The sequence below is a fragment of the Manis javanica genome, chromosome 5 (genome assembly GCF_040802235.1).
Source record: "Manis javanica isolate MJ-LG chromosome 5, MJ_LKY, whole genome shotgun sequence".
Taxonomy (NCBI): domain Eukaryota; kingdom Metazoa; phylum Chordata; class Mammalia; order Pholidota; family Manidae; genus Manis; species Manis javanica.
In genome coordinates this window covers 26,237,849-26,264,871 of record NC_133160.1, presented here as the reverse complement: position 1 = coordinate 26,264,871, position 27,023 = coordinate 26,237,849, and the positions used below count along the sequence as shown (strand labels likewise).

The following is a 27,023-nucleotide window of genomic DNA, read 5'->3' as shown; positions in this document are numbered from 1 at the left end:
AAAATGAGATAAAGGGAAGCTGGGTCTCTGACAACTTGGTGAGCATAGCTGCCATACCAGATTGTACTTTACCTAAGAGAGAAATCAACTTCTCTTTTTAAGTTTCTGATACTTTGGCTCTCTGTCACAGTCAACCTGCATCATAACTATTACAACTATAACACTGTAAACAGTGAATACTGTGCTAAAATAGGCTGGGGTGGGGCAGACATAAATAAGCCAAATTTTCATTTTCTGCTGAAAGAAGTCAACAAACAAAATTTAAAACTGAAATATCAAAAGAGAGCAGTAAGAACATGTGATTTTAAAAATACACACGCACACACACATACACACACACACACACTAAAAGAAACAGCTTAATAGAAGCTGCCCCTGGTGAACAGGATTTAGGGAAAAGGAGGGACAAGATAAAGGGCTTCTGTGTTTCCTTTTCAGGCTTGCAGCTTGGTACTATTGAACTTTCAAAATTATATACATGTATTATTTTGATTAAAATATAAATTTAAAAATTATTGTTTCACCTTAAACTGTTATAAACTTGGTTCCACATTGAGAATTAATTGATAGCCTGCTAAACACAAAAGTAGGACATAGATGTCTAGAGCATGAGTATGGGTAAGAAGTTGATTAGAACATGTAAGTACCCCAGACAAATTCCCATATTTAGCCATGCGTATACTGCTGAAAATCATTTCACTCTAGTGGAATTTGACCTTAACAAAAACAATGAAAGTGGCTTCACTTTATTAATATCTAGGAGATTGAAGTCAACATTTTATTTATTTTTAAGAATAAAAATAGGGTTGACAAACCCTACCATCTTACCCGCAAATTATTTAACATCTGAAGCACTCTTCGATTCCATCTCTCTGCCTCATTATTTTGTTCATTCTCCAAAGACTCCTGTTTGATAAAATATTTCATTTAAGTAAATTTACTGAATGTTTACTACTTGCCAAGCGTAGTGTTGGCTGCTACAAGATACACAACTATAACACTGGATCTTGCCAAATAAGGAGCTTATAATCTGAGAATAGAATAAGACTAACATACAAATATAGATCAGTCTTTGCAGGATTATATCTATGCTCCCTGGGCTGTCTTCTGATAAAGATCTCCAGAGGAGGAGATTCTAAATATTTATTGGTAATCCATCCCAGGGCATTGTACCTTTACTTTCAAAAATAAAGCCAACGAAGATGACAATTTTTGACTAGAACTAACTCAGCTCTGGTCAATCTGAACTCAGTTAACAAGAGTAAAATAAAGCTATGGAAAAACTGACTTGTAAAGGCCTTTATCTGAACTTACTTGGTGATACAGAAGCTCTGACAATAACTGATGTTTAGGAGTTTGTGTACAATTGGGTTAAATCCTTCCAGATTTCATGGGTGACTTGTCCAGAAAAGATCAACCCATTACTGTCATGTTATCTCAATAGATTCATTCTTTGCAGTCTTTAGAACTTAGCCACCTTCAGAAACACTTCAATATTTAAATATTATAAAGTTGAAATCCCTTCACAGGAACTCACTCTAAGCCCTTACCAACTAACACCTTAGAAGCTGAGAACAGAATTGGGCATAGGAAAGGTGCTGATGAGTCTGATAAAAAAGCAAGGCTACAAAGGGTTGGGAGAAGGAAAGTGGCACAGATTAAACCTACTTTTTAATTTTTCCTAGGCTATCTCTGACCATGTAACCCAATAGTTTCTGTGTCATCCTTATCACAGGTCCACTATTTGTCAAGGCCTCATGTGTGCCTCTGGAGCCCAAACACTTCCTAAAAGTCTTTCAATTTCATGCACTCCAAGATGATTTCAGAAAGCTCCATAATATTCTGCATGACATTTTAAATCATTTGAGGGTAAGGGTCCCCAATCCTACCAGCTATACTGGCTTCCTGGTCCTGTCTATACAGCATCCTTTCCTACAACTCCAAAGAGACTAATTTGAAAATTTGGTCACTTTAATCTGAAGAGTTTTCCAAATCCCTCTAGGTACAATTTATATTTGCTCCATTTTGGTCTGGTCTAGGATAAATGAGTTCATCCAATTACTAATGTTTATTTTATTGTTAAATACAAAAATGCAATTTTCCTAATGTAAAAAGCAATGGTTCGACTTTTTGTTAAGGATCCATGAGACTGCAGGTTCACCTAAAGCATACAGTTAACCTAATCATGAAAAGGCTCAGAAAAAATAGTCTGTGCACTTTGCTGAAGTCTGTCCATCCATCTGGACACCCTGTAGCTGAATCCATTGTGTGGAAAGCCCAGTGGATTATTAAAATAGCTGAACCTGTGCTATGTTGTGGTTTGCTTGATTATGTATGAAAATAATCTGTCTATAGAAGCAAAGAGAAAGGCAAAAAATCGACCCTCTTCTGCCTTGGCTGTATGGATGTTTCAGGCAAAAAGTTCAGCTTATTTATTCTGTCTTAGATAATCTTCAGGATTTGGTCTATTTTCCACATATGAAAAAGCAATCTAATAGTCTTGGATAAAGATAATTTATTTAAAAACAAACTAATATTAGGCATTAATAGGTGTTTTGATATCATTTACTAAGAAACTTTTGCTAAAATTTATTACAATCTTAAAAATGCCTTCAGCACTGTGGGATAAGGACTAGAGAAATAAGACAGTAATATATAGAGTCAGGTGAGTCAGATGTTATGTCTGCCTTTGCTATTGACTTGTGGCCCTCTGAGCAGACCATTTTCCTTTCCTGATCTCTAGAGGTCTTGTACAGTTACAGGTACTGAGCCATATAATATTTTGGGAAAAAAATGCGCATACTTCTTTTTTGTAAGTAAAATAAAATTTTAAAGACTCTAGGACATACCCCTAATACAGCTCTGTTTCTTTAGAGAAATTATAAGAATAACTTTAAATAGTGATTATCAACATTTGAAACCTGTGACTACCTTTGATAAACATAAAAATCTCCCACCTTTCTTTAAAATTACTTGAAGTATCAAATAAATTAAAGGGAAAGAAAGAAAGCAGTTCTAAATATGTTAAATACACACATCTTTGTTGAGATCACTAATTCAAATTAAAATTTCAGACAATAACACAACAGCTCTGAAAAATAACTTTCAGGTAAATAAAGTGTCAAATATTTAGGAATAAAAAATTTATGGACATTCTCAAGACTGTGGAAACTGTGTATATTTACCAATTCAAGTGGGCAATTTTCAGTTTCTTGTGTCAAGATGGTATTTATTGAAGAGGATTCCTCAACAGCCAAAGATACCATTTCAACAATATCCTGCTAAAGCACATTAGGGAAAGATGTAAGAGGTATCACAGAAGTAGCAGTTATCACAGGAACAATCTCATTTGGTTAAATGCTTTAGTCACATGAATGCTTATGTCTAAAACCAATTTCAAATACTTATCCACATTCTCAAAGACATTATTTCTGAAGTATTCCAGACAGGCAGCCTCTGACTTAAATGTTCCTGTCTTCCATATGCTTCCCACAAATGAAGCATTGCATGTCCCTGATCTCTGGCTGCCTATCTTTTCCCCTCCCATTTCCCTCCGCACTGCAGACCTCCTATGTAAAGTCTCTGCTGCTGAGTGGCTGAGACCACTTTCCTTTGAAGGATTTTGTGAAGCCCCAGTCCCCTGCCTCTATTCTCATGCCAGTACCAGGTGGCAGAGGAAAGGGACTGAAGGTGGAGGGAGGAAGAATGGGAGAAGGAATACTAATACCCCCACCTAGGGCCATTACAGAATTTCTGCCACCGCTGCTGGAGCTGTCACTGGCAAAGGGAAGAAAAACTGTGTCCTCTGGAAGGGGAGCAAAGACATAAAAGAAGAAGGAAAAAGAGAAAGCCAGAAATTCTCCATTCCCCATCATCTCCCTTTTTCATTGCTATCGAAGCTTTTGGCCCTTTCTTTATCTTCAGCCTGTCTCCAAACTTTATTTGCCAGCTGTCATCTGTGATTTGGTTAAGTTAGGAGATTCTTTCAACACTGCTTACTTGACTTTTCACTTTAGCTTTTTAAAATTTTAGTGAATATAAGGAATTGCATTTTATTCTTTAATACACATGTTTGTGAAACCTCATCATGTTTTCCCTTTTAATTTCTATGAATATTTTATATTCAGATATCCTGAATTTTGTAGTTACTTAGTAACATAAAAATTCTGTTTTATGAAGACTTTAATAACAATCAGTATTTTTCTGTCCCTTCAAACTGACTGTGTTCCCATTCCTGACTATATTTCACATGTGTTCACCATTTTTGGAAGCAGAAGAATGGAATTGAAAGTTAGAGTGTAAGCATAGGGTAAAGGAGTAAAAGGTTCAAAAGAATTGGTGTGCCAATCTCCTCACTTCAAGCACTTGGGAAAGTCCATCTTGTTGATACATGAAAAAATAATAAACTAAACAAGCTTGCCTAATCATAATTTTCAGCAGGTGGACTCTCAGAAATGCCCAAGCCCCAATAAAGAAGAGAGTGGTACTGGAAGCCCAGCATCTCAATATCCAGTATATTATCAAATATTTAGTAAAACACATTGTTTAATGCATAATGAAATTGTCTTTCCTTCCAAGGGCATTCAGTTTCAGTATGGACTGACTTTGAATTCCCTGAGTGATCATCAAAATACAGTAATGGTGGAACAACCCAGACAAGTACTAGTTTATTTTTATCTGGTGTGGCTATAGTATTTACATTGTCAATCAATAATGGGAAAACATTTTAAAGCACATTTGTTTCTAACTATGTTTTCAAATAAGTATGTTTTTCAAACAAGAATTAAGATTTCAAATAAAGTTTTAAAAAAATTTGGTTTGGCCATTGATCTTTAGTCTTTCAGATGCAAGGCTGAGGCAACTGCGGGTCTAAAACATATTATTCTTAGAGGTGGGATGGATGAATTTATGGTCAGAAACAAAACATAAGGCTTTTGTCTAGAGTCCTAAAAGATCCTATACTATACTGAATGTGGGGCCTAGTAGTATTCTCAGCATATAACTAAATTCAAGTATAATGATTTATTTAATGTACCATCAAATACTATTTCAGTATGAAAGTACTCATCTTGTAAACTTCTAGAAAATACTGTTTTACAGATGAAAATCATGTTTGACCCTGTGGTACTGCTACTTGCTATAGAAATTATAGAATAACATAAGTTGAAACATAAACTATAAATGTAAGAAGATAAGATATACTAGAGTCTCAATGTTCCTTCACTTCATCTGTGTCAAAACAACAATAATATATTTATGATTCTCTTTGGCTAACTTACCTCAGGGTTAATATTTTTATTGGTATCCTCATGAGAGCTACACTTAGATCCATTAATCACATCCTTCCATGTTTTGGGTTGATTTAACTCTTGCTGGGAATTTGGCTCTTCTATCACAGAGGTCTCTGAGATATTATAAAAGTAAAAATTTCACCAAAATATCTTTCAAAATTAAACTGGGAATCAGGAAAACAAAACTTCTGACAGACAAGTTGGAGGCCAAGAATTTAAGCAAAAGGTACACAGAGTTTCTTATAGCTCCCCAAGTCTCACATATTTATCTTTCCTTTGTATTTCTCTTATTGCCTCTAATCTCCATCCTCCACCAATTATCTCCTCCACACTCACTCCCACACATTCGCTCGCAAGACAGCATGTATAGTTCAAGCAAAAGCCCATCTTGGCATATTGTTCTGAAGATTTTAATAATTTTAGGAAGCAGAGGTACACTCTGCACATAAGGTGGTTTTGTCATTCCTTTAAAAGCCATGTTAATAATCAACAATTATCAATACTTCGTGTATCCTCTGAGTAGATGGATATGTCTAAGGTTAATTATATAGTTTGTTATTCTTATCACTAGGTGACTTTTCATGTTAGTTGTTTTAAAGTGAAACATTACCCTAGTAGATGTAAAAATTTTCTTTGTTGAAAGTTTTTGAGTACTGCCTGTAGGGGTAAGGGATGTGGGAAAGACTGTGATTAAGAAGATTCCACATAGTATCTTTACTTCATCTTTTTGACATAGCTTATTGGACCAACATTAATTGGCAAAGCAGAAAAACGCAATGCTGACATAACAGGATTTTTTGAAGTTCAAATACTCTTCTAGAGCTAGCCTCTATATTGGGGTATATGAAATTGGATGCCATCTTCATTTTGAAATGTAAAATTTTTGTTTCTATAACATTCCCCACAACACCAACAGAATTAGGATGTCTCACCTACTATGTTTTTGCTTCCCATTTCTTCCCTTACTGACTCTTTTTGTATCAATTTTCTTCCAAGTTTAAAGCCGGAGGACAGAAAACATTTTGTAAACAACTGTAAAAATATACATTTTTATTTGTTTTTAAGTAAAGCAATTCAATAAAATACAAGCACATATGCTAAAAAGTAAAAACTATAATTCGTATACACACCCCCAGCAAATTAATTCAAAGGAAAGGGTTTTTTTCCCAGAAGTTTAAATTCTGTTTTATATATGAATGTAAATATGCATTTATTTATTTATAAGCAAACATCGTACCCATGTGAAAGGACGGAAACTATTACCATTTTCAGTTCAGCGTGAGTTAAATCCTGGGCAGGAGTTAAGAGAAGTGTGTCCACTCCTCCCTTCTTTTTCCACATCATCATTCTTCGGGTAGGAGGTGCAAGTTCCAAAATCATGAGTGTATCCTCAAAGGAAGTAAGCTGTTTATACATAATTTTGCTACTGATCTCCTTGACTGGATCTATGAGCAATTTCCTCTTTTTGCCTCTCCTTTTCTCAGCAATGTCTAAATATAAGACATAGGCACAAATGTGATTGGTTGTAAAGCTTTGTAAAATTTTATTCTAGGCACTGCATATCTAAGAAATGTCTAGCACAATACAACCTACAGAGTTGCCTTGGGATGAAAACTCCCTTGTTACTGCTGAAAAGAATGCTTCACAAGGTTTTTGCACAGCTAGAGTCAGGAGCGAATAGTTGACACATTTTGCAAAGTGCTCCTTGAAGGTGCTTAGGAAGGACTCTGTTGATCTAAGTGGACCACTGAGGAAATGTGGAGCAGAAGGTATACTGAGAGACAAGTCACCAAATTTTGAGGTTCTTTAAAATATCCATTAACACGACAACTTTTGAAACATTAATTTGTATTTGTCCAGTATATTTTCCCTCCCACACTGAAATTCATACACAAATTCCAAGTAGGTACGTAGGCCCATGGGATTTTGCTCCTTTGGGTAATTTTACCAGGTACAAAGCAGGAATCAAGCTTTTCCTTAATAAAGAAGTAAAAGGGGAAGAAGGGTTAGATGCTCCAGAATGGGTAAAGATCTGAGATAAGAGAGTAAAGAGGATCAGTAAACCCGCCCGCTGATGTGCCTCAGTAGAATCCTGGGAATACTGACAAGATCACAGAGGCTATGTAGTCTGGTACAGTGGGCACCACAGACTGGTGTGCTGATGACCAGAAGTTCACTTTTGCCTGCCACATCCCTTCCTCAAAAGTTTGCTATTAGTAGGGCAGATAGGGAAGCTATGCAGATCTTGAAGGTTTGCCAGCTGGGTGGGGTAGAGGCTCAGAGTTGAGTTAGTAAAGAAAAAAAACTTGAAGGCTTTCTTCCTTGTAAGCCTGAGTCTAGAAACTAAAATTCAAATCAATTATACTATTTACAACTAGGATATTCTTGTAAGGCCAAATTATATATTAGATTCATATTTATTGTTTATTCCTAAAAACAGGCTTGAAATGTAAAAGGGCATAGTGCCTCTCTCCTGATCCTTTTATTCTGCCTTATTTTTTTATTTGCATATTTACATATCTTCCTGACCAGTTTTAAGCTTATTAAGAAATTAACTATGTCTTTTTTATTTCTGTGCCCAATGCAGAATAATAGCTCAATAACTACGGGAATTGAACTCAATTTTAAATTGTCCAGTTTCCCAAGCTGGATATATGGCTTGACCAGGATTGAATATATGAAAAGATCATCTCAAATTTACTTTACACTCTTTCCCTATTGTATTGCAAATGTCATTACTACATTGACTACCTCCTATAATATGTCATAGATTATTCAAATACCTCACAGTAAATAAGAGAGTAGTGTATCAAACATAAAAATAAAAACATGAATGAGTCTGACCTGAAGCATCAATTGGGTCAAGCGTAAATCTTTCTTCTTCATTTGATAATGCGGTTTCACTCTCAGGTGGACATATACACTCTGGATTTTCTAGTTCTACTAAACATCATAATAAAAGGAGTTATAAAAGATAATAGTTATGTTACAGACTAGAGGCCTACATGAGAATTAAAGTAAAAAATAAACTAATTGAAAATTTATATTGCTAATTTGGAGCCACATCTGAATTCTCAGAATCATGTATTTTTCATAGAGTTGAAGAGGCTCAGAGATTATATGGTCTGGGACCCAGAGTGTCTAGGTGAGTCAGGTATCATCACCTGCAACATCTAAGGCTGGACTTGGAAGTGACTACAACTACAGTCCCAGCAGAAGTGAAAACAGTGGTAGCAACCACAATACATGACATAAATTTGATTATATGGCTGCTAAAATTTTGTATTCTGTTAAATCATTTAATTATAAATGAATAAAGAACCATAACTAAATTTTTATTTCCTATCTCTTTTCATATTTTAAATTTCTACTGTTGTGTTAGAAAGCAAATGTACCATGAAAAAGAGTGAAGAATCAAAATGGGGCTAATTGTACTTTTAATTCTTACGGAAAATCAGACTAAAAGACCTCAAATCATCTGTGGTAGCCTCACATGAGTTTCAAGTAGAAAATATTCCCCCATTTGTAATTTTTCTCAAATTGTGCATAGATTGTCAACTTACATTAATGTTAATATGGTTTTTAATATTAGTAATTAATAATACCATATTAATGTATTTAATATGGTATTAACATTAATAATACCATATTAATGTGAAACAATGGTTTTTACAATTAACATGTCATTTTAATGACTTAAAAGCATAGTACTTGTCAGAGTATTTAAATATGCTCTCATATCAAAGAAACCCAATCCCGGTTAAATAACCATCATTGTACCTTTCTCAGAATCTAGTTTCCTAGTCTATGTTGTCCGGAGTCAGACTAAGAATGTCTGAGGACAATATTCTTTATTATTATCTTTCACCATATTATATTGCCACTTAAACCTAGAAGTTTTAGTGCTTAATTTGAATATTCATATCTGTTCACTTTCTACACAAAAGAACATTTCAACATACTCATTATAGTATCAGAAGGCTCAGAAGGCAGGGAAACTTTTCTGTCCAAATTCATGTCTTCTAAGAGGATATTCTGATCACTTTGCAAAAGACTGTCTTGAAAAACACAATTAATACTTCTGTTATACAGAGCTAAATCTGTCACTTGTTCACTAAACATTTATTGACATCACTGTATGCAAGGTTTGTGAAGGGATACAAAATTAAAGAACCCTACTTAATTAATTTGATTGGTTAAATAGACTGTCATATTTTATTCAAGATAACATAGAATTTTATGTTTCATTTCTTTCCTTTATTAAAAATGTATTTTTAGATGTTTAATTTCAGGAAATGTTTACCAAACTAATACCAAAAATAGTAGCCTTGTTACAAAGCCATGTTTGGATTTCAGATCAAGAAGTAAAAGATTTCAAACTCCTTTGATAGAGATCTAAGGTTGAGCATTGTTTTCTCATAATTTTCAAATTTCAAGAAGTTTGCATAACCAGCCTTTTAACGTAAACTAGGCAACTTTAAAAAGACTTGATATACAGCAGTCAGTATCTTTAAAATATGTGTATTTAAATTTTCCAGTTTTTGTCTGCCCTGTTTCTGTGATTATTTTATAACATCATAAATAAATATAAAATTAGAATATAAAATGCTTGACAGATCCTTTAGAATAGCTGTCCAACATTTTCTATTAAAGAAAACAATGCTTTCCAGTATATGATCTAGTATACTTCATGAAGAATATACTAACTTTATTCCTTCCCCTCTAAAAATTAAAACAATTAAACTTTTGTAAAAATAAAAGCAAGCAGTTTTTTACAACCTCCATAAAAAATGTGTTTAAACATACAGCTATTTACTTAGACCCAAACTAAATTTTTAAATACACCATAGACTTGAAAACATGTGTAAAAAATATGTTGATTTATATGACAGAAGCCATTTTAGTTTGATCTAATAAATCTACTAATACATGAAAGTAATTTGATTGAAATATCCAATTTCTATATAACCAGACAGCATACCAATCATTTCTCCTGCAGCCCCGTCATCTCCAAATCCATCTCCACTGTCATAGAAGAGAAAATTTTCTCCATTGAGGCTTCCAGAACTATGTTCAACTGAAGGACCACTGGAATTCAGCAGAAAGTTGTCATCAAAGAAGCTCTGTTTTCTGAGAATTTCAGATTCCTCCCCTAAATGTATATATGTACCATTAATAGTGAGTCATAGAAACACAGAATTTTAGGGTTAGAAGGAAATTTTACAGGGAAGAAAAAATGAAAGCTTAAAAACTCATTTGAATATTCAACTAAAGTCACCCAGTTAATCAGTACAGACTGGATTTCTAGTCTAATGCTTTTTCTAATAATAGGGAAAAAATGCCATAACATCAGGATAGAGTTTTTAGTTGTGTTTTGGTTTAATAATTTTCCAGGAGGTTATTATTGGCAGTGGAATGATTTATTCTATTTTAGGCAGGTTATGTTCTGGTTGATGAACTATTATTTCATATTATTTCAGGGACAATGCCTATGTTTTTTATCCATAATGTGGGCTTGGAAAATAAGAAGCATATCTGCCTTTGTAGGAATGGAAAGGTAGGTAAAATATTAAAGAATGGGTTTACAGCACTCATTCAATAAATATTTATTGAATGGGATTAGGCAATATGCTAGGGGTTGGAGGTACAGCAGTAAAAAAGACAAAACCCAGTCAGCTAACATTAACTGAGTGCTTATTTTGTGCATTATATTATGTAATAGAAGATACTATAATAATTCTCATTGTACAGACAAGTAAACACATCCACAGAAAAGTTTCATAACTTGTACAAAGTTATACCATAATGAATGACTTCAGAGCCAGGATCTGAACCCAGCATAGATCATGATAACTTCAATGTTAGAATTCTGACTGGTAAAATATTTTACAAAATGGGGACTTATGAGAGAAAATTCCTAATACACTGACAACTGCAGATAAAATGAACATCGTTTCAAATTAACCTACTTCCAGATTGGCTATCAGCACATGCATATTCTTTCCCTTCCTTAGGTTTGAATCTCCAGGTGCAGGAGCCTGAAATTCTACAGTTCAGAGGTCAGTCATTTCTTCCCTCCCTCTAACAACCCATGTTAGTGCTAGTCGGTAAAGAAAATCAGAAAATATCACTCATATTTAAAATTCTTTTCTAGGCCTACATCTTCTAGAAAGGAAAAGTTGTAAAAGGCAACCTTCATTTTGCTAGGCTAAAGAGTTGCACAATAGGAAATATTGAGTATTCCAAAAAAAACTAAAAAATGTGTTCACATCTTCCAAATGCAGCTTGCTAGCTCCCAAAAGAAAAATCAGCATTGGTCAGTAAGATTATAATATTTATAAACAGATTATATTCTGAGCAAAGACTATCACAAGAACCTGAGATTACTAAAAAAATTGAAATAATCATTGTCTTTAATCTTAATATTATAATACACAATAGGATGGATTAATATTGAGCATTTATTAATAGACATAAGGTTGAGCTAGTTCTTGAAGGAGGGGGAAACCATTTAAGGTGAAAAGGATTGCCGGAGGGAACAAGGGAAATAACTGTGTGATACTGCAGGTGGTATCCCAATTTTACAAATAGGGGAGTAAGTCTCAGAGAAGTTAGGCAAGTTGCCCAGTATCACACAGCAAAGTCAAGAGAAAGTCCAGATTTAAACCTGCCCAGTAACTGGTCTACTAAGAACATGTTCTTCCTACCTTTTTGAATTGTAGAAGACAGAGAACTGAGAACTATATTGTATTGGTTGGCTCATAAAACATTTGCTTGACTATTGCAAAAAGTCTGTATTAAGAGTAAAACAAATGGACTTGATAGAAGAAAAAGGTGATAAATTGGTAGAGGGCCTTAAGGATAGGTTGGGGCATCTATCAGTAAGTCAGAGCAACCCAAGGTGCTTAAGCAGAGGAATATGACATGGAAAGAAATGGAATTTAAGGACAATTGCTCTTGCAGGGAATATGAAATGTAGGAAAAGCCTGGAAGATGTGCTGGATAGTATTACAGTATGCCAGGCCTTTATTACTGGTGAATTGTATTTGTGGCTAGGGGAATAGGAAGAAGAACCTGAGAGACATTTCTGATTTTTTGTTGTGGTGGTTAACCAGCACTGGTAGGAAGCTTATGGAAAGTGTAGATAAAAGTGATCCTGAAGTTCCAGTCCTAAAGAAGAGTAGTAGTATTTACAGGGAAATGGGCAGTAGGGAATATAATTAACTCTTTGCTAATGTATTGCATTTTAAGATTGGGAGTTACAGCCATAAGAGATCCATACTACTCAAAGTATGGTCTGTGAATTGGTGCTAGTCCCCGACAAGAGTAAATACACAAATTAGAGGTAAATGTTTAGGAAGTTTTCTACTTCAAAGAGAAATTTTATATGTGTTGAGTCTAATAACAAAAACTTGAGGTATATTTTTTGATTTTTAAACTTTTAGTTTTTCTAGTAATTTTCCTTATATTTTACAAAAGTTTCATTCCATAATAGATGGAAAATTGACAACAATTATAAAACTGGTCCTGTACCACAGATCATTTGAGAAACACTGCTACAGGTTGTAAGAGTTAGGGAACAAGAGTAAGGATAAGAAGTAGAGGTTGAGATGTAGCTTAAACATTACTGCCTTGACCATCCTCCCCTACCTAAAACAGATTTAGACCATCTTCTTCCTATACTCACTGCTTTAGGCACTGTAAGAAAGCCAAAGATGAATATGATGCAAATATGACCTTTATGGAGTTTTCAGATCAATACAGCAGGTATAAAATATCATGGTATAAGACAGAGAGTGGCAAATGCCACAAAAGGAACAAATACTATATCATTAAATCACACCATATAGGTTCAGTTCTAAAATGTATTCACATTTTAGTTCAGTTTGTTTCACAATCAATGTGTAGTGAGTGTGTGGCATTTCCTACTCATTCCCAAGCCATTTAGAAATCTTATTTTATAATTGATATCATTATATATTAGATAAAATATTTTGAAGGCACTGTATACAGCACACATGTAAAGCCTTGCATATATGTTAACTACAGCAACTGTATATTTGCATGTCTCTCTCCCAGCCTGAAGTTCCTCAAGGGCAGGAAATGCTTCTTTAAACTTTGTATTGCCTGTGCCTATGACAGCTCCTGACATATTAGTAGGTATTCAATAAATGGTTGTACACTGAGAAGGGAAGTATAGACTGAATCTTGGCACTGACACCTATACAAGAAAAAGGCAAGGACAAACTTATTGGGGGTTATATTTATAAATCAAGTGATTCATCCTAAAGATATCTCTACTGGCCTAGAAATAGCTATATCTATTGGCATCATTTCAGTATAAAAATGCAAATATAATTGACTATGACTTGTAATTTTAATTTCTCAAATATTCTCACCAAAGCTCCTGGCTTGGAAAAGTAGATCATTGGTATAATCTTCTTTAAGTGTGATTTCTTCTGGTCTGCTTTGGTTCCGAGTAAAGTGTTCTGAAACATCAATAGCACTATGGAGAAATACAAGATGGAGGAAAACATGTGAACAGAACACAGTGATTGTGAAGTATACTAAAAAAAAAAAAAAAAAAACCCTAAAACAAAAAAACAAGTTTTATTATAAAAATAAAGAACTTTTATTTTCTTAATAGTATTACTTACTTATAAATGCTAGCTTATAATACATGCATATATACAAACGATCTCCAGGTTACCAAACCCAATGGTCAATTCTCAGTCCTTATTTGAACAGTATTTGAAATAGATATTCACTCTCCTTCTTATGGAATATATTCTTCTCCTGGCCTCTGGATTCTACTCTTGATTTTCTTTCTATCTCATGGCTGCTCCTTTTCCATCTCCTTTGTTAGTTCTTTCTCATCTCCCAGACTATTAACTATAAGGAATTAACTATTAACTATTAGAAATGACTCAACACTCTCCTTAGATCTCTCTCTCTCTCTCTTAAATCTACACTCACTCCCTTGGGCGTCTCTTGACTCATGGTTAAAGTTCCATGTATATACTCACAACTCCTCAATTATATATCCTATCCACACTTCTTTCCTGAATTTCAGACCCAGATATTCAACTATCTTCTTACTCCCCTTGAATGTGTAACAAGTATCTCAAAACTAAATGTCCAGGGACAGAAGCCTAGATGGCAGCATGAGGAGAGCAGCAGAAATCTCCTCCCAAAACTATATATATTTATTTGAAAATACAACAAATACAATTATTCCTAAAAGAGAGACCAGAAGACACAGGACAATAGCCAAACTACATCTACACCTCCGAGAACCCAGCACCTTGCAAAGGGGGTAAGATACAAGCCGCGGCCCATGGGACCAGAGTGCCCTTCACCCCAGATCCACAGTGGGAGGAGAGGAGTCAGAAAGGGGAGGGAGAGGGAGCCCAGGACTGCTAAATGCCCAGCCCTAGCCATCCGTACTGAGAATGCAGACACACAGTGCTTAGTATGCTGGATACTAGGGAAACAGGACAGTAAGACCTGTGAGCAGGTCACCACAGCCGGCGTCCCTGGGACAAAAGAAAAGTGAGTGCCCTTTGAAAATCTTGAAGGGACAGGAGCCTCACAGCTGGATGGAAGTGCTCTGGCGCAATCAGCCCAGTAACTGGGAATACTGGGGCACTCCAGGTGCCCCAACCCCCTGGGCAGCAGTGCAGCTCGGAGGCCCCTCACAGTGATAAACAGCCTTCTGCCCATTCCCCCTTCGGCGCGACTCCACCATAGAGGCAGTGGCCACGCCCACAGCAACTGGGCAGAGCTTCTTCCACAGCAGCCAGCCAAGAATCAGACACCCCATCTATGCGCAGCTGCCCAGCACAGGGCGCTAGGGGTCGCTGTTCTCCCAGGAAAGGAAGGCCACAACTAGCAAGAAGAGACATTCTCCCAGTCGACACATGCACCAGCTCCCCACAACTACCTCTATCACCATGAAAAGGCAGAAGAAGTTGATTCAGACCAAAATAACAGAGACAACCTCTGAGAAGTAGATAGACTTAACCAATCTACCTGAAAAAGAATTCAAAATAAAGGTCATAACCATGCTGATGTATCTTCAGAGAAATATGCAAGAGCTAAGGGATGAAGTCTGGAAGGAGATTACAGAAATGAAACAATCTCTGGAAGGACTTAAGAGCAGACTGGATGAGGTTCAAGAGGCAGTTAACAGAATATAAATCAGAGAACAGGAACACAGAGAAACTGACACAGAGAGAGATAAAAGGATCTCCAGGAATGAAACAATATTAAGAGAACTGTGTGACCAATCCAAAAGGAACAATAACTGCATTATAGGGGTACCAGAAGAAGAAGAGAGAGAAAAAGGGGTAAAAAGTATTTTTGAAGAAATAATTGCTGAAAACTTCCCCAAACTGGAGGAGGAAATAATCGCTCAGACCACAGAAGTACACAGAACTCCCAACAGAAGGGACCCAAGGAGGACAACACCAAGACACATAATAATTAAAATGGCAAAGATCAAGGACAAGGACAGAGTTTTAAAGGCAGCTAGAGAGAGGAAAAAGGTCACTTACAAAGGAAAACCCATCGGGCTATCATCAGACTTCTCAACAGAAACCTTACAGGCCAGAAAAGAATGACATGATATATTTAATGCAATGAAACAGAAGGGCCTTGAACCAAGAATACTGTATCCAGCATGATTATCATTTAAATATGAAGGAGGGATTAAACAATTCCCAGACAAGCAAAAGTTGAGGAAATTTGCCTCCTACAAACCACCTCTACAGGGTATTTTAGAGGTACTACTCTAGATGGGAGCACTCCTAAGGCTAAATAGATGTCACCAGAGAAAATAAAATCACAGCAAAGAAAGCAGACCAACCAAATACTAACTAAAGGCAAAAAATAAAATCAACTACCCACAAAAGTAATCAAAGAAAACACAAAAGAGCACAGAATAAAACAACCAACATATAAAGAATGGAGGAGGAGGAATAAGAAGGGAGAGAAATAAAGAATCACCAGACAGTGTTTATAATAGCTCAATAAGCGAGTTAAGTTAGACAGTAAGACTCTAAAGAAGCTAACCTTGAACCTTTGGTAACCACGAATCTAAAGCCTGCAATGGCAATAAGTACATATCTTTCAATAATAACCCTAAATGTAAATGGACTGAATGCACCAATAAAAAGACACAGAGTAATAGAATGGATAAAAAAGGAAGACCCACCTATATGCTACTTACAAGAGACTCACCTCAAACCCAAAGACATGTACAGACTAAAAGTCAAGGGATGGAAAAAGATATTTCATGCAAACAACAGGGAGAAAAAAGAAGGTGCTGCAGTACTAGTATCAGACAAAATAAACGTCAAAACAAAGAAAGTAATAAGAAATCAAGAAGGACACTACATAATGATAAAGGACTCAGTCCAACAAGAGGATATAACCATTATAAATATATATGCACCAACACAGAGGCACCAGCATATGTGAAACAAATACTAACAGAATTAAAGGAGGAAATAGACTGCAATGCATTCATTTTAGGAGACTTCAACATGCCACTCACTCCAAAGGACAGAGCCACCAGACAGAAAATAAGTAAGGACACAGAGGCACTGAACAACACACTAGAACAGATGGACCTAATAGACATCTATAGAACTCTACATCCAAAAGCAACAGGATACACATTCTTGTCAAGTGCACATGGAACATTCTCCAGAATAGACCACATACTAGGCCACAAAAAGAGCCTCAGTAAATTCAAAAAGATTGAAATCCTACCAACCAACTTTTCAGACCACAGAGGTATAAAACTAGAAATAAATTGTACAAAGAAAGCAAAAAGGCTCACAATCACATGGAGGCTTAACAACATGCTCCTAAATAATCAATGGATCAATGACCAAATTAAAATAGAGATCAAGCAATATATAGAAACAAATGACAACAACACGAAGCCACAACTTCTGTGGGATGCAAAGAAAGCAGACTTAAGAGGAAACTATATAGCAATACAGGCATACTTAAAGAAGGAAGAATAATCCCAAATGAATGGTCTAACGTCACAATTATCAAAATTGGAAAAAGAAGGACAAATGACGCCTAAAGTCAGCAGAAGGAGGGACATAATAAAGATCAGAGAAGAAATAAATAAAATAGAGAAGAATGAAACAATAGAAAAATATCAATGAAACTAAGAGCTGGTTCTTTGAGAAAATAAACAAAATAGATAAGCCTCTAGCCAAACTTAATAAGAGAAAAAGAGAATCAACACACATCAACAGAATCAGAAATGAGAAAGGAAAAATCACGATGGATCCCACAGAAATACAAGGAATTATTAGAGAATACTATGAAAACCTATATGCTAATAAGCTGGAAAACCGAGAAGAAATGGAAAACTTCCTAGAAAAATACAACCTTTCAAGACTGACCAAGGAAGAAACACAAAATTTAAACAAACCAATTACAAGCAAAGAAGTTGAAGCAGTAATCAAAAAACCACCCAAGAACAAAACCCCTGGGCCAGATGGATTTACCTTGGAATTTTATCAGACATACAGAGAAGACATAATACCCATTCTCCTTAAAGTTTTACAAAAAATAGAAGAGAAGGGAGTACTCCCAAACTCATTCTATGAAGCCAACATCACCCTAATACCAAAACAGGCAAAGACCTCAAGAAAAAAGAAAATTACAGACCAATATCCCTGATGAATGTAGATGCAAAAATACTCAACAAAATATTAGCAAATCGAATTAAAAAATATATCAAAAGGATCATACATGATGACCAAGTGGGATTCATCCCAGGGATGCAAGGATGGTACAACATCCGAAAATCCATCAACATCGTCCACCACATAAACAAAAAGGAGGACAAAAACCACATAATCATCTCCATAGATGCTGAAAAAACATTCGACAAAATTCAGCATCTATTCATGATAAAAATTCTCAGCAAAATGGGTATAGAGGGCAAGTATCTCAACATAATAAAGGCCATATATGATAAACCCACAGCTAACATCATATTGAACAGTAAGAAGCTGAAAGCTTTTCCTCTGAGATTGGGAACAAGACAGGGATGCCCACTCTCCCCACTGTTATTTAACATAGTACTGGAGGTCCTAGCCATGGCAATTAGACAAGACAAAGAAATACAAGGAATCCAGATTGGTAAAGAAGAAGTTCAACTGTCACTGTTTGCAGATGACATGATTCTGTACATAAAAAACCTTAAAGACTCCACTCCAAAACTACTAGAACTGATATCAGAATACAGCAAAGTTGCAGGATACAAAATTAACACACAGAAATCTGTGGCTTTCCTATACACTAACAATGAACAAATAGAAAGAGAAATCAGGAAAACAATTCCATTCACAATTGCATCAAAAAGAATAAAATACCTGGGAATAAACCTAACCAAGGAAATGAAAGACCTATACCCTGAAAACTATAAGACACTCTCAAGAGAAATTAAAGGGGACACTAACAAATGGAACTCATTCCATGCTCTTGGCTAGGAAGAATTAATATTGTCAAAATGGCCATCCTGCCCAAAGCAATACAGATTTGATACAATTTCTATCAAATTAGCAGCAGCATTCTTCAACGAACTGGAACAAATAGTTCAAAAATTCATATAGAAACACCAAAGACCCTGAATAGCCACAGTAATCCTGAGAAGGAAGAATAAAGTGGGGGGGGCTCTCACTCCCCAACATCAAGCTCTACTACAAAGCCACAGTAATCAAGACAATTTGGTACTGGCACAAGAACAGAGCCACAGACCAGTGGAACAGAATAGAGACTCCAGACATTAACCCAAACATATATGGTCAATTAATATATGATAAAGGAGCCATGGACATACAATGGGGAAATGACAGTCTCTTCAACAGATGGTGCTGGCAAAACTGGACAGCTACATGTAAGAGAATGAAACTGGCTCACTGTCTAACCCCATACACAAAAGTAAATTTGAAATGGATCAAAGACCTGAATGTAAGTCATGAAACCATAAAACTCTTAGAAAAAAACATAGGCAAAAATCTCTTGGACATAAACATGAGTGACTTCTTCATGAATCTATCTCCCCGGGCAAGGGAAACAAAACCAAAAATGAACAAGTGGGACTACATCAATCTGAAAAGCTTCTGTACAGCAAAGGACACCATCAATAGAACAAAAAGGTATCCTACAGTATGGGAGAATATATTCATAAATGACAGATCCGATAAAGGCTTGAGATCTAAAATATATAAAGAGCTCACGCACCACAATAAACAAAAAACAAGTAATCCAATTAAAAAACGGGCAAGGGAGATGAACAGACAGTTCTCTAAAGAAGAAATTCAGATGGCCAACAGACACATGAAAAGATGCTCCAGATCACTAGTTATCAGAGAAATGCAAATTAAAACCACAATGAGATATCACCTCACACCAGTAAGGATCGCCATCATCCAAAAGACAAAGAACAAATGTTGGCGAGGTTGTGGAGAAAGGGGAACCCTCCTACGCTGCTGGTGGGAAAGTAAATTAGTTCAACCATTGTGGAAAGCAATATGGAGGTTCCTCAAAATAGAAATACCATTGACCCAGGAATTCCACTTCTAGGAACTTACCCTAAGAATGCAGCATCCCAGTTTGAAAAAGACAGATGCACCCCTATGTTTATCGCAGCACTGTTTACAATAGCCAAGAAATGGAAGCAACCTAAATGTCCATTGATGAATGGAGAAAGAAGTTGTTGTACATATACACAATGGAATATTATTCAGTCATAAGAAGAAAACAAATCCTACCATTTGCAACAACATGGATGGAGCTAGAGGGTATTATGCTCAGTGAAATAAGCCAGGTGGAGAAAGACAAATACCAAATGATTTCACTCATATGTAGCGTATAAGAACAAAGAAAAAGTGAAGGAACAAAACAGCAGCAGAATCACAGAACCCAAGAATGGACTAACAGTTACCAAAGGGAAAGGGACTGAGGAGAATGGGAGGGAAGGGAGGGATAAAGGCAGGGAAAAAGAAAGGGGACATTGCAATTAGCATGTATAATGTCGGTGGGGGGGCACGGGGAGGGCTGTGCAACACAGAGAAGACAAGAAGTGATCCTACAACATCTTACTACGGTGATGCACAGTGACTGTAATGGGGTTTGTGACTTGGTGAAGGAGGGACCCTAGTAAACATAATGTTCTTCATGTAATTGTAGATTAATTATAACAAAATTTAAAATATAAAAGAAAAGAAAAGAAAAGAAAAAATAAAATAATAAAATAAAATAAAATAAAAAACACACAAAACTTAATGTCCAAAGTCTGATTTACCGCTTTTACCCTGCCTCTCTTAAACCTGCCAATCGCTAGTTATCCTAATATCATTAAGTGGTAAATCTATTCTCAGGTTAAAAATCACACAGTCATCCTCCACTTCTTCCTTTCTCCTAAATTATATCCAATCTGTTAGCAAATCCTGTTGGCTCTGCCTTCAAACTATATCCATATCTTGACTGCTACCACTATGAAAAAATGAAGATGAAAAACTGATCACAGATGGTCATCTCTCACCTGGACTTCTTACTGCAGTAATCTCACAGGCTCTCTGCCCCTTTCTTTTCCCCCTTATAGTAAGTATTGAAGGGGAGCATGTTGAAATCAAGTCAGATCCAGTCACTCTCCTATTCAAAACTGTCTAAGTAATATAAAAATCTTCATTGTAGCCTACACCACCATACATCATCTGCACCTCCAACTATCTCTCTGACCTCATTGCCTACTTGAACCCCTATTTAGTCCTCTCCAGTCTCACTTGCTTCCTTGCTGTTCTTTGAATATGTCCAATGTTTTCTGACTTTGGGCCTTTCCACTTGTTCTATCTGGAACATTCTTCCCCACATTATTGAATGGTTTGTTTCTTCACTTTCTTTAAGATTGTGTGTGAGCTTATTAGAAAAGCCTTTCCTGACAATCTTATTATTTATTTTCTATTTCTCATCTTAATGCTGACTATTTTCTGGCATATTATATACTTACTTGTTTGTTTATTGCTTGTCTATCCGAACTAAAATGTAAGATCATGCTCCCAGGAGCTATTATTCATTGCTATCTTCTTAGTCCCTAGAACAGTACTTGGCATATGGAAAGCACCCAATAAATATTTACTGAATGACTGGATGACTATATTGCCAATATTGCAAACTACATTCAGCAAATATAATGATACTTATCCGGTGCTGTGTATAAAAATTCCACAGTAAATTTAAGTCTTTGTCAACTGTATGTGTACTTTAGCTGTTAACCATATTCTATTTGCATTCATAAAATCTGAAAATGAAAACAAAATACCAAGAAAATCAGACTGAAGGAAAACAAATAATTTACTTCACATTCTGGGTGTCAAAATCATGGAATTCTTCTGGCAATGTGATAGTGTTGTAAGCTGCTTCAAAATTCTCTTTGGGGAGGTCAACCAGTCCTGAGAAAGAATCAAAAGCCACACTCAGTAAGTAATGTTATATAAAATAAGAAACTCCAAACTCTTCAATTCCTTCTCCACAAAGCAGCCAGTGATATTTTTTTCAGTGCAACCAGACCAGCTCACTCCCATGCTTAAAATGATTCAGCGACTTCCCCAGTGCATTTAAATAAAATCTAAACTTCTAATCAAGGCTTCTGCAGCCCTACAAACCTATCAGTATCATCTAATGACACTCTTTCCCTCAGTCAATATACTCCAACCATACTGACCTTTTTTGTTCTCTGACCAAGTCAAGCACTTTTCCACCTCAAGATCTTTGCTCTACAGTTTCCCTTGCCCAGAATGCTATTCCCTCAGGGACTTTTTAACATGGCTGGGTACTTCTCACTCTCCAAGTTTGAGCTTTAACTATACTCCCCATAAAGGCTTTTCCTGACTGACTAGCCTAACTCAAGTAAATTTTTGTGTTATTTTTCTGTTGTAATACTCTGCTTATATTCCTGCATAGCACAATCACAATCTATACTTACTGTAATAACGTAAAAAAAACTTTTTATTTAATTTCCTCAACAGACCAAAAGGGAGCTTATCTGTCTTGTTTGTCCTTGTATCTCAAAGCCTAACATAGTGTTTAGCACAAAGTATGGGATCAATAAAAATCTATGGAATATATAAATGAAATAGTGAAAAAACTATATTTGATATGAGAATAAATCTACCTAGAGATTCTCCAAATACCTTAAATAAAGAAAACAAACCTGTAATCCTGGTTTATCAAATATTAATTGGGGGAATAGTATGTTCACAGCACTGAGACAAGTACTATAGAAGATTCAGAAAATGTATATGACAAAGGTGTTGCCTTCAATGAGCTTGGAGTCTAGTGTGAGAGGCAAGGTGCCTAAATAACCATAATACAAGATGGAAAATGATGAATGTAAAATTAAAATATGAAGGCATTATGATACATGTAAACACATAAATCTTTAGCACTTTGGAATGCCTGGATATTTTCTATATTTAATAAATAGCATGCTACCTAGAGTCTTGAGAATTCTGACAATAAGAACAATTATCGATATCTAGGTTTTGTCAGTCACACTGTTTCTAATTTATCTCTTAAAGGCGAAAACAGATATGACAAACTAAGTGACCCACTAAAACTGAATAGCAGAGTTTCTTAAACAAGTGTGGTAGCTCTAAGTATATATCTTATGTATATAGGCAGGAACATTAGAAGTTTTCCTCCAAACACAGGAAAAGAGCAAGGGAAGGAATATAATTTGTCCTTAACCATGGAAACTTAGATACAATCAAGAGGAAGTTTACATTCACTATACTCACCCTGGAATTATATAGAGTGCCACCAGTTAAAAGAGCCCACCCAAAATAAAAATGCAAAAGGGAACCACGATGAATGAGACAAATCAATACTGCACGTATTACCTGGGCGAAATGTCATCTTCATTTTAAGCAATGCTTCACTGCAATCTGCCAAAAGATACTTTGCTTTCCTATTATAGATTCGAACAACTCCCAAAAGAAGGTGTCCTGAAGTTCGAAGTGCAATTTTCACCTTCCAATAATTTTCAAAGTGTTAGAATATTAAAAATTAGACTAATAAATCCTGTTCTTTGAAAATTACAAAATCATACAAACTTCTTCTCTTTAAAAAGCAGACATTTTCTATCTTAAAATGAATCAGATTAACTTTTACCTCACCTTGTAAATGATTAACTTTTTTTCTTATTCAATGTAGATAATCTAATGTGGCACTTAGGTGAGGTATGTTATTATTGGCTTTATGGGAAGAATATAAACGCCACAGTCAGGCTGACATGGGTTCAAGTCTTGGCTCAGCTGCTGAGTCTGAGTCATTAAAACTTCCTGAGTTTCAATTTATGAATAATGGCTACAATTTATTATATACTTACTTTGTGCCAGGCATTATCCTAAGAGTTTTGCATATGTTAATTTATTTAATTTTGACAACCTCGACTTACAGGAGAAAAATATGAGACTCAATATGTTAGGCAGCTTGCCCAAAGTAACATAACTATTAAATCATGGTATTAAATTTGACCAACTCAAAAGTTCATTTTTTAATTACTGCACTTCACTGAAGCTAAAAGGAGCCCATCTTATGGGGCTGTCATGAACATAAGTAAGCTAATGAACATAAAGTCTAGCCTAGTGTCTCTTAAATGGTAGGTTTTCAATAATAATTTTTCTCTCAAGCAGAAAAATATTTAACCTATACAAATAATAAAATATTTTAATACAAATTCTAATAGCTTCTTATAGTGTTTTATATTGAACACAGTACTATATGAAATGTTTTCATATACATTTCAACTTATACGCAGTCCTCCTTCTTTCATTCTAATCTCTCCATTCATTCATTCATTATTCTTCTAAGAAATACTTATTTGGTACCTACTATATAGATAGTATTTTGTTAGGGAATAAGAAAGGATTACAAAATATGTATAAAACCTGGCCTTTATTCTTCAGGGTCCAATCTATTTATGGTAAACATATGAAACCTTAGCTACCAACAGAAATCAACATATGTTTATGTTCAGTCAATAAATGTTTAGGTATTAAAAGAGACCATTTGAGAAATAACTTCCCTGTTAATGTATTTCAGGATATAATGTATTTTAATTCCTTTCCTCTCCATAAGTCATGGTAAGTACATACTATAATTTTAATCAATAACATACCTTAGGTGAAAGAATTTTTTCAATGGTTATCTCTAGATTACACTCAAATACATGGGCCTTTGTGATTTTCTTCTCCCAGTGAGCTGCAAGCCAGATTTTGGCCAATGGCCCTCGCTTACTCATAAGCACATGTGTGTAGAACATATTGCCTGTATTCCTTAGTTGTATTAAATGAACTAGAGAGAACATTAAAAGATATTTAAAATTTGATTACAGAAACCTTTCAGCACTATTTTACAGCAAGCAAAAACACTTTTCATTAATTCCACAAAATAACACTCAAGAGTATCTTTTAATTCAATGTATTATTCAATCCAAATTACTCTCTTGTAAAGAAAAAACCTTTATTTAAAATACAAAATTATAAACTAATGACAGAGCTCTATTAGATTGTGTAAAACACCTGATTTAAATGTATCCTGATCACCGATTACTTTATACATTTTATGCTACAAAGAATTTGAGTTTTTTTATACATATGGTCAAACAAAAAGAGGAAAAAGACTGGGAAAAATAAGAGAGAGAAATAAAAACAATGGCATGGAAAAGGTAGACAAAACCGAAAAGAGCAAACACAGGTCACTTCTTATCTAAAACTTAAGAACTTGAGAAGTACTAGGTCATTTGATTTATAACCAGGTGCTGAATTTCATTGTTCTCTTCAAGATGCTCTGATTAATTTTGGAAGTTAAAACAATGGAACCCAGAAGGACTATAAGATGGAAAATGAAGAAAACCAACTCCAGGAAAAAAATCAGAAGAAGGCAAGAAAGGAAACAAGAATCAAATTAAAATGTTTTGAAATAAGAGTGGTAAAAGAAAACTGTCACTTAAAGAATTTATACACATTTCTGCAAACTGTACTATCCTCAGAAATATCATTAACAGAGGGATATCATACTTCAACCTCTAGAAAAGAATCAAATTATTGCTCACATATAAGTAATCTTAAACTGACACTATAAAAGCTTCTTTTTGCCTTCTTTTCTACTTAAAGTTCTGATAAAAGAGTCGAACACAAAAAACAAAAGTCAGCCACAGAATTCAAAATTTAGGTGAACTTTGATCAATGCCCATTTCTACACCAAGAATCAAATCATTGGGCACAAAGTAAAAGTTATGCAATCTACCAAACCACATTCTCAATGACACAGCTAGAGAATTTAATGTTAATGGTCTGTCCCTGCCTTGGTTCCATGTTCTTCCTTTGTAGTCTGTGTGTTTGGTATCTTGGAATAAATTTCAATTTATCTTTTTAAGTTGCTCCCAGGTGTATGATTATTAATGTACTTTAAGGAAAAAAAACCCTGTAATTTAATATTCCAGAGACATTGATTTTCTTGAGCACATATCCCCCTCTTCCCCCCTCAAAATCCCCCACAAAACTCCTCAGAAGTCCCGTAGATTACTTCTAGATAGAATTTACTTCATGAAAAGTAAAGCTAGCGGGAATGGACGGCGCTAGGAGCGGGGATGAGCTACCTGGTGGGAAAGGGCCCCAGGTAAGGAAGGCCAGGGCGGGGCTGAATGGGAGCAGAAGGCAGGGAAGGGGCAGAAGGCGGGCTGGCGGGGATGCTCCGGGAGCCTGGAGCGCCGAAGAGGGAGAGCTCCGTCCGGACAGCAAAAAGGCGAGGAGGCGCGAGGAAAAGGCGGGTGCTGGGCGGGGATGGGGGGTGGGGAGTGTCCAGGCTGTGAGGAGAAGGCGGTGAGCGCCCAGGTCAGGGACACCAAGGGCTCCCCTCACAGACGACTCCTCAGAGTTCAAGGCCGGGTGCTAGCGCCCGTTCTCCGCCGTGATGGGCAGGCCAACCGCGTAGCACCTCCAGCCCCGAAGGCTGCCGGCAGCGGCGTTCCCCCCTCAGGCAGAGTGTGCGGGGGCTCGCGCAGGTGAGGAGCCCGGCGGGGCGCGTGTGGGGAAGCAGGTGGCCGCGGCCTCCATCACTCTGCTCGCCTGCAGACCCCCCCGGGTCCCTCCTGACCCTCAGGCTGCGCCCGACTTTCAGCGCCGGTCCGAGGAAAGCCACGCCTGAAACAGGGCTGCAAGAGGAATAACCGGAGGCGCCCGTCAGCTCCGAGGCGCTTCGCTCCCTGCGCCGCTAGGCGTGGCGTGCCCAGCGGAGCAATGGGCGGGGCGACATGGGAAGGGGTGGGGCGGGGCGGGGCTAGGGGGAGGTAAAGGAGTGAGGGGTAGGGTAGTGGACCAAAGGAGAGGCAGGGAGAGGGGTGGGGCGGCAGAGGACTGGGCGGGGCTAGGGGTGGGGCAGTGGACACGGCAATGAAGCAACCAGGCAGAGGACGGAGACTTGGCGCTCCAGTCCTATCGTGGTCTCCCGCGTTGTGCTTTCACTCTCAAGAGTTCTAATCTTGCACATCACCTGTGCAGGGGGATAACAGGGGCGGCCCCCATGCTCCACAGAACAATTGTGAAAGATGGTAATGTCTGACCCCTCTGCCTGGTCTCTGAACGTCCCTAGGATGGAGTCCCATTTCTTCCACTTATTAGCTAATTTTTATAG

The 27,023-nt window shown here is 36.5% G+C and overlaps 1 protein-coding gene across 3 annotated transcripts in view; it reads right to left on the bottom strand.

The window, feature by feature from the left end:
• The window catches only part of RAD21L1 (RAD21 cohesin complex component like 1), a 31,775-nt gene extending 5,173 nt beyond the window's left edge, over positions 1-26,602 (bottom strand). The window contains exons 1-13 of one of the 3 annotated variants that reach the window (XM_073238097.1): positions 26,487-26,602; positions 24,508-24,683; positions 23,228-23,357; positions 21,685-21,778; positions 13,691-13,797; positions 10,273-10,443; positions 9,254-9,349; positions 8,136-8,234; positions 6,555-6,781; positions 6,224-6,323; positions 5,280-5,404; positions 3,186-3,281; positions 829-906 (exon numbers count right to left, since the gene is read on the bottom strand). In XM_073238097.1, coding sequence (XP_073094198.1) covers positions 829-906; positions 3,186-3,281; positions 5,280-5,404; positions 6,224-6,323; positions 6,555-6,781; positions 8,136-8,234; positions 9,254-9,349; positions 10,273-10,443; positions 13,691-13,797; positions 21,685-21,778; positions 23,228-23,357; positions 24,508-24,651 — 1,467 coding nt within the window. In that variant the 5' untranslated portion in view covers positions 24,652-24,683; positions 26,487-26,602. Of the gene's footprint in view, positions 1-828; positions 907-3,185; positions 3,282-5,279; positions 5,405-6,223; positions 6,324-6,554; positions 6,782-8,135; positions 8,235-9,253; positions 9,350-10,272; positions 10,444-13,690; positions 13,798-21,684; positions 21,779-23,227; positions 23,358-24,507; positions 24,895-26,486 lie in introns of those variants that run through there. The other 2 variants (XM_017666450.3, XM_037004596.2) reach the window with 2 other exon arrangements.
• Between the last annotated feature and the right edge of the window lie 421 nt (positions 26,603-27,023).